This window comes from Platichthys flesus, chromosome 1 (assembly GCF_949316205.1).
Source record: "Platichthys flesus chromosome 1, fPlaFle2.1, whole genome shotgun sequence".
NCBI lineage: Eukaryota > Metazoa > Chordata > Actinopteri > Pleuronectiformes > Pleuronectidae > Platichthys > Platichthys flesus.
This window is the reverse complement of record NC_084945.1, coordinates 25,029,427-25,046,972: the sequence shown is the minus strand read 5'-3', so window position 1 is coordinate 25,046,972 and position 17,546 is coordinate 25,029,427. Positions and strand designations below refer to the sequence as shown.

The following is a 17,546-nucleotide window of genomic DNA, read 5'->3' as shown; positions in this document are numbered from 1 at the left end:
CGATTTAGCGCTGCCCTTTGAAAGACGGAGGAATGTGGAGACCATGGAAGGCGACACTGACTTAGGAGATGGCACATGTCGACCCAGAAAGGTGCCAGCTGCTCTTTGATGGCACTTCTGTGAAGCTGTCTGCTCATTAGCCGGCTCTCCTCACCCTGCTCAAATTATCAAACACTTGCATTCCCATAAGATTCTACTCCTGCTGATCTTATGGAAAATGTACAAGACTTCTGAGTCTAACCTTTGCCTCCCGGCAGGTGGTTACAATGTCAGTAAGGGAGAAACATGGATCTGCTGATATATAGGCTGTGGAGAGACAGGCCATGTTGAAACTGGCCGAGTTCACAGAGCAAACTCAGTAGAATGCCTCATGATAAAAAGTTAGCTTTGCACAATCTGTAATTGATGTGAACACATGCTCAGATTTATTTTCTGCTGCCACAAAGTGGTGCGCTTTGCTTTGCAAGTGCCAATGTGTCCCATTTCATTTGGACCACTCAGCTGTGCAAGTATCAATGACAGTAAAGCGTCAGAGCTTGTCCTCAAATAAGGGTCTTCTTCTTTTTTCTTGGCAACTATTGATAATAAAAAAAAATAGAATTAAACATTTCTTGCTACAGCTAGAAAACTGTTATGTCGATAACCTTCAAACAGAATTAACTCACTCGAGTATCCAGACAGCTTTTTATTATCTTTTATATATTAGGGCACATTAACAATGTTTCATCTAGTGACTGATGGGTTCTGATGAAAACACTGTGTACATTGAAATATTAATTCTCACCATGAGAAAAGAAAAGGCTCATTTGAATAAGCCTGATGCTATGAATAATGTAAAAATTGGGAGGCTCCAAGTGACAGGAGTGACAGCAGAAGTGACACTAACAGTGTGACAACTTTCCAAACTTCAGGAGTCCCTCAAGATGGGAGTGACTACACACAGTTCATTTATAAATGCCAAACAACTAGGACTTAAACGCCACTTATTAACATAATACCAATGGTTTGGAAGAGGCACACCTTCACAATAATTCACTATTGTGAAAGTGAATTTGAATCACTTCCTGCCTACCAATGGATGAATATTACAACCTCTTACCAGACTAAGTGTGTCTGATTTCTTTACACCACTCAGTGAGTGCATGTGGTAACATCTGCAGCTTTATTGTGCAAGTTCAAATGAAAGTGGTGCAGATTACCATGCGAATGCCAAACACAAACATGAAATAATTGCTCTCATGTGTTCTTATTTATCAACCACTCAAACTGCTTAAGAGTATGTGCTGATGCCATACTATATATTCAGTGAGTAGGTTTTCCATTCTAATTCAAAAAATTTGCCTTCCAAACCTCTGACCAGGAAGGCTTGGGTACTTTATTATTTTTTTCTTTTGCGACACTAACACAATTAAAGCAAAGTTATGGAAATTGTAACTGTAATTGTAAAAAAAGACTATACCAATTAGTACCACTATATAGAGTTATAGTGATATTTGCAGGATGTGTATGGCACCAGAGTTTTGGTTCAAAGACTGATTTACAGCAGGGACACGAATGTGGTGCCTTCACAAAACTAAGACATGTCTCTCTTCTGTCTTTTGGTGCCGATCACAAGCCTATGAGCTGTAAAGGACACACAAAGATTCCACTTCTCCATCAAAATGAGTCTTATTAGCTTTTACCACACAGCAGCCACTGTTGCCACAAGTAACAATTACAGGAAAATCCCAAAGCCTAAAAAATGTTGCAGCATTAGCATTAGTAGGGACGATTCATTGTCACTGACTCAGTAATGTAAGTTACAGATGACAGGTTGGCTGTCAAGAGACACAGCAGGGTCCTGTCACACTAGACCAAGACTACAGCTGCATATCCCTTCAGTATATTGATTTGAACAAAGATTTTCAGGTTTTCATGAAACTTGGTGGAAGAATGTGGTATTAGTCAGGCAAGAAAAAATTACATCTGGGTGTGGACCCTGAGCAGGAGTGGGCCCTAGGACTAACTGTTGAAGAAAAAAAATCTGCCACATTTAGGAAAAAAATTATATTCGATTATGTTTGGCCTATGAGGTTTTCTCTCTAGTGAGTGCAAATCATGTCACTAATGAGTTCATTTTTCAATTTATACAAGAGAAATTGTTTAATTTCTGGACTTAAAGTCACTGTTAGCACTGACAATGGAATACTCCCCTGAATGCGCACACACCGAGGGCAACCCCCTAACCTCTTCATTGTGCGATGCGTACAATTAGATTGATCATGGCAAACAACGGCAGCAGACAGAGGTTCACAGGCACCTGCGGCTCTTCAATGAAGTGTCTCCCACAGCTGCCCGTTCAGATAGAAATAGACACTGAAGTGCTGGGGGGTATGCTACGATGGGCTTCTATCCTCTGTTTGGAATTAGCGCTAAGTGGTTATTGGTGGTATGAGATATACAGAGCTGAACCACAACACATCATTACCTTGGTTTCAGTCAAGTGAAAATGCAACGTTTTTGCTGTTCGAACTAATGCAGAGCTATGCTAGGGCCTACTAGTGAATATGTTTGTCTGTAACCTCATTTTAGGCAACTATTAAATCTCCTTTAACAAAAGCTAGGGTTCAGGAACCTTCTTGTATTTCCAGGGTTATCCAGGAAATCTGAGCATGTTTTGTCATTACAGTGTTTTCATTTTTGACTCAAGATTTTCTGAAAAGGTTTTTGAATGTTACAGGAAAGAGATATTGTTCCTTTAATAATCGCTTTATGTCTCAGATGGGGTTTCAGTATACCTAGCCAAGGCTATTCTTTGCATTCCCTGCAGTTATTACACATCTCCTCCTACCTGCTAATGTACCTATATAAAAAGTTAAAGGTTTTTGGTTTTCATCTAAAGACAAGTTGATGACCTGATTTTAAGGACTCCTTCCTCTTCCTGCAGTAAGTTAGCCTGCAGGCACTGTGTCGAAACAGAAGGCCAGTACCATATGAAGACTTCTTGCCTTGAGCTGAAAACATTACACAACGTCATGATGAACACACAGCCTGTTTCAAAGCATTGTATGGAGAGGGTTGCAGGAGAATAGGAATTGGATGAACACAAGAGGGAAACGGCAAATAAACCGATGAGAGTATTTAGTAGATAAATTTAGTACCATCTGCCAGATTGCAACAGCTCGTAGGAAGTCATCCTACATTGAGCTGCAAGACTACCAGGAGAAGCCATTTGGATCCCATTCATTTAGTTTCCCTCAAAACGCACTGGGGAGTAAAAAGAAGCCGGTGTCCAGACAATTTCACATCTGCTAATTGTGAGCTACACTGATCCACCAGATTTCCTCTCCAGTACGGCTAACATGCCGCGGGTTAGAGATTGGACTGGAAAGCCATTGGAGAAATTTAGAGAAACTTCAGTCATTCTGCCACAAAAGAGCTGCTGCTGCTCCGTGTTCCTTCTTTCTTTTGTCTCCCACCTTGGTTGTTTTTGATGGTGAAGTTGGGGTTGTTGAGCATCTCCGGGACGAGACGGTAGTCAAAGTAATGGCCTTGTATCGGGTCGTCTTTGTCCACTGCGCTGACAGTCTGGATCACCTGTGTTGAAAACAGAGAGACCAGGAGATTTACAGAGGAGGATTCAGAGCTATTAGAGGAGGCAGCCTATTCATTACTTTGTTTTTGCCACCCAGGATTGCCTCAGTGTAATACTGGCTGGATCACACCCGATGAAATATATGCCCTATTCATTCCTGGAGTTTGAGATTATTATCAATGAGGTCCTGTCTAGTCTGGCACACTTTCCAGCTCCTGGCTCTATCTGTTAATCTGTCATCATAGGTCTTATCGGGCCGTATGTCTTTATGATTGATTGGAAATTAGAATTCAGGCCCTGCAGGACAGTTTCTCTTTTTTCAGCTCCTCCTTTTTTCCCCTCCACCTTTCAATAAAGCTCCCTATTGTATGTACGCAGGTCCCCTGAATGAGGTCGATTGATGAGAAGGAGAATGCTAAGTACTTATCTAGGAATTTTGGCTAAGGGAAGTATTGTGCCATCTGGAGGAAGACATGAAAGACAGTCTTGAATTATGATCCACTCTGATCAATCCTGACTGCTCTCATTCCCCCTTTGCTCTGCGCACACTGTGTCAGGGGAGGACTGTTGCAGGGAAACAGGACCGCACTCCCACCTCTGTAGTTTCCCAGTGAAATAAATAGGCTATAATTCACTCTGGCCAATCATTAGAGGGGAAGAAAGAGAGCGAAAGAAAAGAAGAGAGAGAGAGAGCAGAGGAGAGTGATAGATCACTTACCTGTCCGGGTTTTCCATTTTCACACAGAAAGGCCTCGTATTCAGTGGCAAATTCAGGGGCATTGTCGTTTATGTCCATAACTCTGATGGCAACAATTGCCCTTGATATCTGACTGTGATTTCCTATAGATAGATAGATAGATAGATAGATAGATAGATAGATAGATAGATAGATAGATAGATAGATAGATAGATGAGGCAAAAAAGACAAAGATAAAAAGACAGTGAGCAAAACATATAATTTGGAGAAAAGTATACAAAAAAAACAAGGTTACACATGAACCCCCAGGTAAACTCTGTGACCTAGTTTTAATTTCCTTTATTTTCCATCTTTATTTCTCCCTTCATTTCCTGAGCTGATGGGAGGACAGATGATAAGCCACATCAATCTACGTTTCAGCTGGTATCAGCGATGCAAAACAGGATCCGAGTCAACCGAAAAGAAGAGGGAGAGAGAGAGAGAAAAAAAAATCCATTCAAAGTGCCTTTTGAAAATCCCCTGTACACTGCGATGTTTAAAACATGAGGGTTAAAACATGCATATGAATGAGTCATTGGTAACTGAAGTCTAAAAAAGACAATAAAAGGCTATTTAGTTAGATTAGATTAGTTGATTGGAATTATTCATCGGGGGTAATTGACAGTCCCTTTCGAGAGTCCACATAAACTGTTGTATTTATTAATCAGAGGTGCCAGATGCCAACTTTTAAAGCAATTATCAATTAATGTGGACACAACAAGGCTGAGTCACTACGCTGGTAAGGTTTTATGTAGGGCCATGCAGACACATTATAAGACTTTATATGACATGTGATGACCGTAAACACATTGTTTTGATGTTGTGGACATAAACCAATGATCTGCTAAGGAGGGAGGCTCTCAACCGAAAAGCAGGCGATAATTAATCAAATTAATCTGGATGGCCATAGGGTTTAAAACTGGTTAGAAAACTAAACAGTGTTAATATGGTCATCATAAAATACAATTTTCTATATTCAATTGAATCAGTTGTTTGAAGGCATCATATTTATCTAAGATATCCTAAAATAAAAGCGGAGGGAGAATAGAAGAGCAAATGGATGTAAGTGTTTCTGCTTGACAATGCCATATTACTGTATTTCTCTTACAAGCAAATAGTCATGTTCTATTTTTCCACATTTGAATAAAAACAACACATGCAGACAAGATGTCCCGGGAAACAAAAGACCTCCAGCGGACCTGGCGACGGGTTGAAGAAGAGGTAAGCAGTGAGGGGATTGGAAATTGACAGTCTGATAGACAGCGTGGATAGATTAGGGCAGAGGGAGAGCGCGAGACCGAGTCCAACCCTCTGCAAAAGTGACTTTCCCCCAGCAGCAGCAGACAGGGAATAGAATCTGATTAGTCAGATGTCAACTGATGCGAGGCGGCAGAACGCGTCCCCCGTTTGGGTGGCAAATGGCATCGGGACAGAGCTGAGGAACACATCTATTCCTCTTCACGCCAGAGAAGACAGCGGCTTCCCCTCCCCGCTTGGGAAGAATAGCAAAACTGCCGTATTTATTTTGGCAAATTCCTATTAGGTGTTCCCAGAGACGCCACTATCTCCAGCCACAGTTACTTTGCCAGGAGGCATGAAAACGCGCTTTAAATGTATGGGGGTGCAAGACATGACAAGGCATCCGGCTTATCAAACGAGACACGTTCAAGTCCTCCAACGGGCCGCTACGATGGTGGGATTTGTCTGCGCTGCACGGCCAACAAATACTGTTTGGGCGTCCATTTGTGCTGACAATTAATCTGTGTTTCCTATGATTAAGGAAGGAAAGGCATTGATATAGGATGAGACAGAGAGACAAGGAGAAAGAGAGATAGAGCAGAAAAGGACAGTGGAAAGAGAAGTTACAAGCTGTGTAAATTCCTATTCCAGTAGCCTTAAGGGGTACATTAAGCTTTATCACGACATACAGACGACATTCAGCCCCCCTGAAACAATCTGTATGCAAATAAAGCCTTACATATGGTTTGAGCGGTTGCATGTGGTTGGCTGTGGCTCTGCCGGCAAGATTTTCTACGAAGTCAGTGAGTTTTGCGGATCGCAGATGTTCTTTAATCTGTAATGGATGCTGGCATTGGGGCAATCCACTCCGGAGCATGTCTTTAAAACTGTTTATTTGATACGTCTTAATGTTCTTGCACTTCCACAAATTGACTACTGAGCTGTTTAATTCAATCAAAACTCAGCAAATTAACGTATTTAATGCCTCCGTGGACTCAAATGCTAATTGTTTGTGCCACACTCTTGGAGCGATTAAAAAGGGGCTGGTTTACAAAGCGCCGCGCTGAACAGAGGATTGTGTGCAGCAGGTCAGTGATTCCTTTGACTGAGCCAGAGGAAGAAGATATCGCTCCGTTTCCTCCTGCAGCTCTCAATTTTTTAAAACATGCGCGCCAACGAATGTCAGCCGCGCGCTGATTTTCAAAATAGGACATTACAATGCATGAGGAACCATGTGCGCAGCAGGGTGGGAGAGCAGCTTTAGTCTGAGGTTACTTACTGACTTCTGTGGCGGTTACTGTGATGTTGTGCCACATGTCTGTCTCTCGGTCCAGCGGCTTGGCCAGTGTGATCTTCCCGTCATCCACGTTGATGTTAAACTGGCGCTCCAGGTCCGTGTGCCGATCGATGAAGTATCTGCAAAGACAGATCAACTGAAATTTGAGCCTAAACTCGTTCACCGGCGAAGAATCTTTAGTCGGACCCTCGGGGGCTGTGGCTAACGGGCCCACATCCATCAGGAGGGACCTATAGATTAGTGCACATTTAAAGAGTAGGAAATCAATGATTATCATCTGAGGAACAACAGGCTTCACATGAGCAGCAGGGGGCATTAGAGCCCGATTAGGTCCAAGAAGCCCCCCCCCCCCGTCACAATCATATTGACGTCCCCTTCCTGCAAAAAAAAGACCACTCGAACATGTCATGTCAGGGTGAGAGATGGGGTGTTGTTAACCCTGTTTGGGCTCTGTCAACACTCAATGGCTCCCAGAGGCTTTGCATTAATGAGTTAGGACAGCATTGTGTGGAATGGGTGTGTGTGTTCATGTGTCTGTGTGTGTGCGTGCGGGTGAATGTAATGGAAATGGTTCAGTGACTGTCATGTGTGACCTTGCATAACAGGAGACAAAATGATTGTTATCTTTTTGCAATTTATATGTACTTGTCAATAAAGCAGCTCATGTTTGAAATGATTAAAACAGTTTCAAAGTCAAATTTAAAACAAAATATATCTTCTCTTGATTCTATTTCTGTGCGACCCTGCCTGTGACACACTGATTATTTTTATTACATGTTTTAGGAGACTTGTACGGTCTCGAAAATACGGTGGCAAGACATAAAACTACCCTGTAAGAAACTCCAGCAGCGGGCATGAAATTGGAATGCACATAAAAGGGAATTTTCCGATGCAACTTGAAGCTGTGAAATCGCTCTTTCATGTTGCAGCGTGCGCAGCGCCAATTCTTGGGACGAGCCCACACAAATACAGACTAAAAAAAGAAATCTGTCATCACGGGTCACCTTTGGTTTCACACATTGCATTAGCCTTTATGTGCGACTGTCACAAACATCCTACCCGACCAAAACACAAGTACGCTGTGATTCACGTGAGCTAATTACACCCGTGTGGCGCGCAAGTGTTTCCGTACCTCCAGGACAAACTGTCCCTGTTCCTCTCTCTCGATCGCGCTCGGTCTGGCTCGCTTTCACATCCTCCCTCACAATCTCTCGCCCTCTCACTCACTAACAGAATCTTTTCTTTTTTCTTCTCCATCCAGCTGGGTCTCAGGCTTCTACCCAATCCAATCACCCCATCCATTTTATTTCCTTTTTGTCAGAACAGACCGCGCTCCCCGCACGCCGACATCCCTCAGCCACCAGGCGCCCGGCTCACCCTGTCTCCCTTCCCTCCTAACTCTGGGTCGCGCACCATCTCGCAGTGGAAGCGCTCATCCCTATCAGTGCTGACCTGTTGGCAGGAGCCCTGGAGTATTTATATTAGAGAAAGAAGAGAGAGACAGGGAGGACGGAAAGCCATACAGAGAGGTGAAAAGGGAGAGGAGAGAAAGAGCAACAGAAAAAGACAAAAGTCACAACAACAACAATTGATAGGAAGGCGAGTGCTGCTTGGTGGGGAATGAAATAAATAAACCGCTGGCCCAGATTCCAATTGTTGGGGAGATGTACCGAGCCGTGACATTTCCATTTTTGAGATGAAATGGTGTAAAATCCTCTAGACGCCGGGCTGGGAGAGGTCTACGAGGACCACCCCCCCCCCCCCCCCCCCCCCCCCCCCCCCTTTCTCTTTCTCTCCTGCCCTGCAGACGCAGAGCACTTTCAAGACAGGCAGACAGCAGCAAACCACCTGGGAGCAGCCTCTCTCCTGCAGACAGAGTGGATCCCAGTCAGACTCTGACAGCCTCACGTGGAAGCGGGAGACAGACCCTGAAATGTTCTGCCACCTGTCACTCAAACTGACAACGCGATGTGAAAAGAATTAAAAGCAAATAAAAAAAAATGATATCCAGCACTGTATACGTGCACAGCGTTTTCCTGAGTGTGATGTGTGCAAATGCGTGTGCGTGTCCGTGTCCGTGTGTCTGTACTTTTCACGAGCATTTAAACGGCATTGGACTGACCTCAAGTCTAACAGTTAAACATCACGTAGACTCTGTTTGTGCCAAATATTTCACAGCAGAGTACCTCTGATGCAACTGGCATCTAGGAACAGTCTGCCTCCATAAATAACAGACATAATATGCTGCCCAGAGTGCGTCAGTGTGACATAAAGTCTTCCGTGCATAAAAAACAAAAGTACAGGCTGTAATCAGGGAGATTGCTCTTCTGTTTTTATTCTTTCATTTATGATTCTATGTGACATTGCATTGATGTGGTGTCTTTGCACTGCCTTTGACACAGATGACTTGTCACTCAAACCGTGACCAGGAAATCTTCTCTGTTGGAGTATTGGTGATCTTTGGTGGCCATCGAAGGTTTTCTCATCACATTGGGTATTGAGTGGTTTTCTCCACTCACTCACACAATCCATCAAATACCAGAAGTTATGGGTCGTGAGCTGCCGCCCCAATGAGGCTACACGCCGGTGCAGCGGCCCAGTTTAGATTCCGACCTGCGGCCCGGGGCTGCATGTTGTCCCCAACTCTCTCTGCCCCCCTTTCACCGCTGGCTCTCTCAAAATATAATCCAAAAGCCCCCAAAGAAGACTTTGGTAAAAAAGTTATAGCCGCCATTGCTGTTGCTTCTGGCACATGTTAATCACACAAAGCAACAATGAGCTTTTGTGAAGTGAGATATGAAGGACTCCATTCAACATGTACACAGATGTCAAATTTTGACTGATCACATAATGAACCAATCATGAGCACAATGACACAGTGACAATCCATAACCATAAGCACTACCAAGGAAACCCTGAATTAACAGACATGCTGATATCTGGTCAGATTGATTAATATCAGGAAGAGACAAAGGTATGATCTGTATGCAAGGTATAAAAAAAGCAAAGGTCACTTTATAAATGTATAAACCTCATTGGATCACAGTTATCATGTATAGTAAGAAACTGCTGCATCAGAGGCCAGTGTCAATATGAGTTTCCAGAAACATGAGATACAATATATCCATTAATATCCCTTCATGCTTTTCATGAGCAAAAAAAATGCATTACAGTTCGCTACGATTCACATCTGGAAGGTAAAATGCATCATGGGACATGTATTTTGTTTGGATTTTTCGGGCTGTCTGCGCTCACAGAGGTTTCAGAAATTGCGGTTCTGACATCGTCTGACAACCTGAGTGAGGTAAGTGATATTGAAGCGAGTACAGCTGGAGCAGTTACCGCGATCAAAACAATGAAAACGACTCAGATCCAGACGAGCGTCAACGCGCCCGCTGAGCTGCTCGCCCAGGCCCAGGCTGAGAGACGTGTGTGAGGAGGAAGGTTCTGCTGAGTAACAGCCATTATCACTGCAAGAGAGAGGTAGAGACTGACCTGATGCAACACTGTTACACGATCACTAAATTGTTTATTTCTCAGCCTCTGATGTTGCGCTACGCTTAGGACTTTAGGACCCAAAATGGATCCAGGACAAAGGCATATAGATCCCATGAAGAAAAACTAAATATTTCTCAGGTTTACAGTTGCTCTGGTCAACAGGTAGACAGGACGACAGAAAATACAAACCTTAAAAGGCGAAAGAACAGGGAGCTAAACAGAAGCATGAGGTCAAACTGAGGAGAAGAACTGACAAAAAAGGACCAGGAGCACAGAGACCAGATACACAAGAGAGGCCGATGTAATTGGACATGGGTGAAACCCATCAGTACGGGGGAGACGATCGAAAAAGCAGAAAAACTAGACAAAGACAGCAAGTTCAACAAACGACAGATACACAAGGTAAGTATGATCAAGAGGCTGCCGATCACACCAGAAGCTGATAGAAACGGGAAAACATCTAAACAACAAAACATGTTTGTTAAATACAAATTTAAATGAACTCACATTTTAGGAAGTGTGGTATCAGTAGCAGACAAGAGTTGATTAAAAAACTCGGATTGTATAGTACACACTAGGGACGCTGGAAGTCAGTCAGAGTTGGGGATGTTGAGATATAGTTTATATAGTATATTCACTTCTTAATAATAATTTCAATGACCAACATTTTATATCAGATATAATTTTTTAGGCCCTTTTTACCAATAATTACCAACAAAAATCCACGATCCCTTCAGTTCAAGTCATCTACATCACATCTGTGCATCAAATAGGTTCCACAAAAAATCAAATAGTATACAAAATAAAAATTGGTTGATGTTAGGCATGTAGAGAGTTTTTAAAAATGATTTTTGAAAACCCTTTTACCCTCGCAGCCCCCTCAGCTAATGCGTAGATTCAGTGGAAGCAGATTGACAAAACTCCTGAGCGTATTAAATTGATTAGAGGTGTGTTTCACGGCTTGTAAATTTCTATTTCCATTAGTGAAAAATGTTAATTTTTATTTTTTCCTCCTTTAAACGCTACATTTAAAATTGTGAAAAAACGCGGAAACAATAAAGTCATTAGTGCTCTCTGGTGGTGAAATTCTAAAATAAAAATAAAATAAATGTTTTTCATACATTTTTATTTATGTCTACCATATGTACTCTCATATTTAAACATTGCACAATATCAACCAAATGTATTGCTGAGGCTCCAAAGCACGAGCCATTGCTTGAACTGCTGTTGCAGTCGTTCCACATATGTGTGACAGCGGGGGCTGGGTTTTGTGTCCGTTACAGTTAAATGTGTGCGTCTGAATGACTGAGTGCCTGTGCAAGCTCGGGAAAGAAGAGGTGAAAAGCTCAAGAACAAGTGTTTTTTTTTTTTTTTACACAGAGAACAAAATGCCTGTGTGACATTGCTGCTTGTTATTAGGTCAGTGATTCCTTCGGGAGCATCACTGATGTAGAACTAATTTTTGCCCTCCCCTGAATGCTGACCAGTGGTGGTTTAAAGATACTTTTTATTCAGGTTGGATCTCAGGCCTTTTTTTATCAGGGCGGTGATTTTCCTAGAGAGTCCGAAGCAAAAGAAGGATTATCGAAAACCAAAAATCTGCACGGCGGAATAGGCGCCCCATGCCTCCCTGACATTAAATTTCCATTCATCCCAAAGCCATCGCTTTTACATGAGTGCTTGTATTACCATGTGCAGTATGTTAGCTGTCAGCTGTGCTAAAACAACATGAGAAAGCCTGCAGAAAGAAACAAGCTTTACAAAATTCTATTACATCCCCACAGATCCAAACAATAAAAAAGAAACGAATAAGGAAAGAGAACAAAACAAAGCCGTAAACACAAAAAAATTGTAAATTCTGGCACTGCTTGTCAAATTATCAATATTTTGGAATAAAGAATAGAGCCGCAGCTATTCCATGAAATCCAGGCGTTCGTGCCAGACAGCTCCAGTGACTGCCAGATGTCACATTGCTTTTTATTTGTGATCAGTCAGGTAGAAAACGACAGAACACAGGCTCCAGAGAGAAGCAATACTGACGGAGTAATTCATGGAGTGCACCTGAAATGTTGTTGGTTGGATGCATTAAGTACAGCTAAGGGGCTGTTTGTCTCCAGAGTGCAGAGGACACGGGAGCCCACCAGAGCATTCGCCCCAAGTGTTTTTTTCAACTCAGACTGGTTTGGTCTGGTCCGGCTCGAGGGGCTGATTGAGACGGGAGAGCGATTCTAATCAGAGCGCCCGACTTGAGAGCTCGTCCAGATGGTGATCAGCTCACACTGATGCTGCTATTACTGCCACCACTCCTTCACTTTCGATCTATTCTGCAGCTTGCCTTATGGAAGGCCCTTCTCCCTCCAATTTTGTAAGCACCAAGTAGAAGATAAAAGAGAGAAGGGAAAAAAAGGGTGAGAAAAAGGACCGAAGGGAGGGAAGACGACAATCGCGGGATGATCAGTTTAATTTTCACCTACTACAAGTGAAAAGACCAGCAGCCTGCATGTGCTGCAACTGCTGTTTCCTTGATAAACCTTCAAGCCTATCACAGATGAAGTTAACAGTTTCACAGCCAGAAGGTTTATTTTTAATAATACAGCAGTGTTTATGTATTTAGTGCAGCAGCAATAAGATGATCAATTAAAAGCAAAAAAAACAACATTTCCAAATGATTACAAAATCCTATAATTTTGAAGAAATGTATTTGCCGCTTCTCCAGTTGGACGATTTGACAATCTTTTTATTTTTTGTATTACATACTGGTGGTAGTGACTGAATTTTAAATAAAACATTTTTTGCTTGAAAGAAAATAAAAAACTGTGTTGCCTCAGCTAAAGAATTCTTACCTAAGTCCAACTGAAGCAATATCAAGCTTATTTCATTTGAAAATAATTTTCTACCCATACTGGACTTTTATTTTTAATTAAAAAAAAGTGTCTTTGTGTCAGGTCGAACAAAAGAAAACAACTTACACTCAGGGGAAATTGTGAGTTTCACAATTTTCTGATGGTTTTTAGAACAAATTATTCATAGAATACCCCCAAAAAAACAAAATTGTTCAATAATGCATTTAATTGTTAGTTCCCTGTGTGTTCAACAAACTAGGTTTGTAAAGTATAAATATTTGGTTTATTGACTGGCGGAGCTTTACACTAGATGCTCCATTATTTACTACATTCTTGTGTGCTTGTAAGAGGCCTCATTAAGGCTGCAGCCTTCTGCTGGCCAGTATATGTGCAGGATTAAAATCTTCCAGACAGTAATCATTTTATCACCCGAGAGCTCAGAGTTAAAGCCCGGCCCCAAGTAAAAATCAAACAGTCTTTCGGTGAGGGTCATGCATCATATTAAGCCCTTCATGACAATAGTTTGTTTCATCTCACCCCCCCACAAAGAACACATTTGACATCTGTGATAGATCACGCTCATTTGAAGATTAGCGGGGGGGGGGGGGGGGGGGGGGGATTGAGGGTCTGGTAAAAATAAAAAGAGAAAATCATAGAGATAAAACAATTTGTTGTGACAATATACAAACTGGCAATTACAAGTCTGGTTGTGTGTGTTATCTCTGGGCAGTTATTTTGTCTGACGATCAGCAGTTTTCACTGGAGCTGGCAGTTTGCTAAAGCAACATTCTATTAGTTACTTCTTTTCATTCATTGTCTGTATCTTGGAAAATGCAATTGAAAGTTTGAGAATGCAGATTGATTTAAAAAGAATCTCAACAGCTCTTTAGCACATTTAGAAAAAAAAAAAAAGAGTCTCTATTCTATTTCTGCAGTGAATTCACAGTCGCGCAAAGCCCCTGAGCTCCAATTCATTCTGAAAATAACAACCCCTCCACAAAATTATAAAATTGGTGATTAAAAGCATAATGAACACTGAGTGTTAAGTGAATGACCTCTGGAAAAATGTGCAATAAAAGGAATGGAGAGAATAATACTGCCACAAAAAGAAAAATAACCTGGTGCATTGAAACCACCTATGACTCAGTTTGCTCAGAACATTTCACAAGTTCCAGTTTATGGCAGGATGTTGATATCTGGACAGTTTCCTAGCAGAGAGTGTGTGTGGAGAACATGTCAGCAGGAGGCTGCCGTCTGTATGCACACTCATTCATTATTTAGTCACATTTTTTTGTCAATAATGATGCACTGAAGAAGGATAACAAGAACGAACACGAACACAACAGCTAATACTGCACATTCAGAGGAATAAACGCTATTTTGAGATGATCAAATTTAATGATGCACTGGAGTTAACAAAACTTATTTTCTAAAAGTAGTTACGTTCGCTTTGTCTCTAAAACACTTGCATCGACAAACAAGGGAGCACGGTGACATGATATAAGAATAGAGAGGGGGTAGAAGATGTCATATGTGAAATAGATGAAACATTTCTCTCTTTAATGGGGGCGGGACATTGTGCAACCTCGGGGCTGAATTCCTCCTGGCAATCTCATCACTAAACATGAGGATGCCACCAGAAAAAGAAATAAAAAAAAAAAAAATAGCGCAACGCGAACCAACCCTGCTCCACAGCATCAGCCAATCTGTGAAACCCGGCCCGCTCTCTGCTCGCCATGCAATTACACACAACCTGTTGAGTGTTGTCCCGGGAATGCGGTCAGCAAGTCGCTGGAGAATTAATGAAATGCCAAGATGGAGGGAGAGAAATTGCCTGTATAACCTATCCTCAAGGTGCCCTTGTGGTATTTCCGAGAATGAGTCACACAAGAGGAGAAAACAGCAGGGCCGGTAACACAGTGCAGGAGAAAGTTGTGCTGCCTTCAACTCATAATCTTCTGTCTTTTTTTTTCTCCCTTTTGTACATCTGTGGAAATAAGAGCGCTCATCGAGTCACTTCCTCACTGCCAAAGACACAAAGCACAGTCTCCAAAGGTCAAGGGCGGGCACGAAGGGATTTAATTGCATGCCTCAGTGTCGAACCTTTTATTAAAACAACTCATTATAGCCTGAAAAGACTAATTTGTTAACCTATTCTCTCCATCACTTCTAAGAGTTACACTAAAGAGCTTTTTCAAGCTCTGCATTGCTCTGGTCAATGAATAGCTAGTGGTTAATGAGGAGAGTGGCGTGTTTCTCAGAAGCTTCACTGTTAACGGCGTTCACACTCATACCTGACGAGGCTCCCCGGGCCGTCCGGGTCCCTGGCGGTCACTGTGCCTATGACCGTGTTGATGGGGGCATTCTCATTCACCTCCAGTAAGTATATGGGTTTGGAGAAGACTGGAGGCTCGTCGGAGTCTTCCACCACGATCTTCACCGTCGCTGTGTCTTTGAAGGGGCCGCTGCTGCCGCTGCTGGGCTCTGTCTGCATGTTGCCGGCCTCCACTCTGAGTGTGTACGCCCTCTTGGTCTCGTAGTCTAAAGGCTGCAGGTGGGGACAAACACAGGGACGACACATCACACACATGTACTGTTCCGAGAAGCAGTATGTGTTCATAATGCACTCACACTCCTCATGTTTTACTTAACAGAATAAGCACATGAGCAGCTCATGAACTATGAAGCTTTGTTATAGATTACAGGGTCACTCCACAGATGTTACACAACATTGTCATGACATGTTAGCGGCTCCTGTCACCACAATAACCTTAAATCAGCTTGAGAGACGACAAAAGGAAGAAAGAAGAAGAAATCCTGTGATCTTCCCTGGCTATTTGAGAGATCTGGGTGATCACCAGACAGGAAGGATGTAAGGAAAGACACTTTCAAGTTTCATTCAAGTAAGATCTGGTTATTTTGAAGTTTGACCCTCTCCATGGGGCTACAGGTAGGGAAGGATCTTGGTCTCTTTCTGCTTTGATGGAAAAGATTCTCAGGCTGGTCCACCATTATATAACCAACATAAATAAAGTGGGAAATGTAATGTGATTATTCATTTCTATAAACAGATTCTATATGTGAATATGCAAAGTCTGGAAGCAAATTACAAAATGTTTCTGGCCCGGAAGCCAAGTCAGGTTACTGTTATAGTTTGACCAATCACGTTTGAGCAGGCTTTGGTTGCTCGCAGGTAATTAGACTGTGTGGACTGGGATACAACTACTACTGGCTTTTTGATATATATAGTGTCAAGCCAAAATGGGACCTGGATCCAAAACACCAACAAAGACTATTGCTGTTTGTTGTTTGTGTAGAGAGACGTTTGATACAATGTTCTTGGACCGTAAACATTTTACAGAACAAACAGAGTCTCGGCCTGAATACCTGCTGGCTACATTGGAGGCCCCGAAACATCAAGGCCAATGCACACCATCAAAAACACAGTGGACAGGTGCGTGGGAGTCAAAGAACATGGTGGTGAGAGAAGAGGAAACCTGCACACTGTCCTGTTCTTGCAAAAAAAAGTTACTAAGTGTACAGCGTTTCGGTCCACCATTGGTTTACCTGATGAAGGTCCACAGGGTCAAAAAGCTTTACACTTAATAACTATTTTTTGCAAGTACAGAGTAAGGTGAGCGTTTCCTTTTCTCGGAGGCCCCAGCATATTGACAGTTGCCACCACAGACCTATTTGTCAGCAGATGATTGGTGATAGATTGTAAGATCACAGTAAGACAAAGCTTTGGGACTACACAGTCCGTCTGATATTGTTTCTGAAAATGCTTCTATACTTGTTCTTTTTTTTAAGGAAACAGGTAACGAAATAGTTCTTACAACTAAATAAGACTTTACGTGGTACCAAATTGTTATCTTTCAAAAAACTCCAAGCTAATAGTTTAAAGAAACTAAAACTGTAAAAGGAAACACACTGGGTTTTAATCTCAGGAGACGGAGTTTGTGAAAGACTGTGATCACGTCACGTCAAACAGAAATGATTTGATCATCATTGTGATTTTTTAGTCAATTGATCATGATAATTGTAATTGTCGGAGCCGCGCAACCTGAAAAATATTTCCCAGCCTTTATCGGCATGAAAGAACAAAAATCTCCCTGCTAATGCTCTCAGTGACAGCAGATTATCAGAGCTTTCACACTGCTATCACAACCAGCCCGCATAAAATAAATGAGAACAGGTACTTATTGAAGACGATAAAAAAGAAGGTGTAATTTTCCCCAAAGAGGAGTAAAAACATTTGGTGCCGTGCATGTGGCTGTGTGACTGACAGATCTGTTTAATCCCTGTTTTCACTCGCTATACACTCGTATTTCCCTTTAAAGATGGCTCGTCATTAATATT

General features: G+C 42.2%; 1 protein-coding gene across 2 annotated transcripts in view; it reads right to left on the bottom strand.

The window, feature by feature from the left end:
* The window catches only part of cdh8 (cadherin 8), an 87,007-nt gene that overhangs the window by 2,817 nt on the left and 66,644 nt on the right, over positions 1 to 17,546 (bottom strand). For both annotated transcript variants that reach the window (XM_062389949.1, XM_062389957.1), the window contains exons 6-9: positions 15,482 to 15,735; positions 6,829 to 6,965; positions 4,293 to 4,414; positions 3,459 to 3,576 (exon numbers count right to left, since the gene is read on the bottom strand). In XM_062389949.1, coding sequence (XP_062245933.1) covers positions 3,459 to 3,576; positions 4,293 to 4,414; positions 6,829 to 6,965; positions 15,482 to 15,735 — 631 coding nt within the window. The remainder of the gene's footprint in view (positions 1 to 3,458; positions 3,577 to 4,292; positions 4,415 to 6,828; positions 6,966 to 15,481; positions 15,736 to 17,546) is intronic.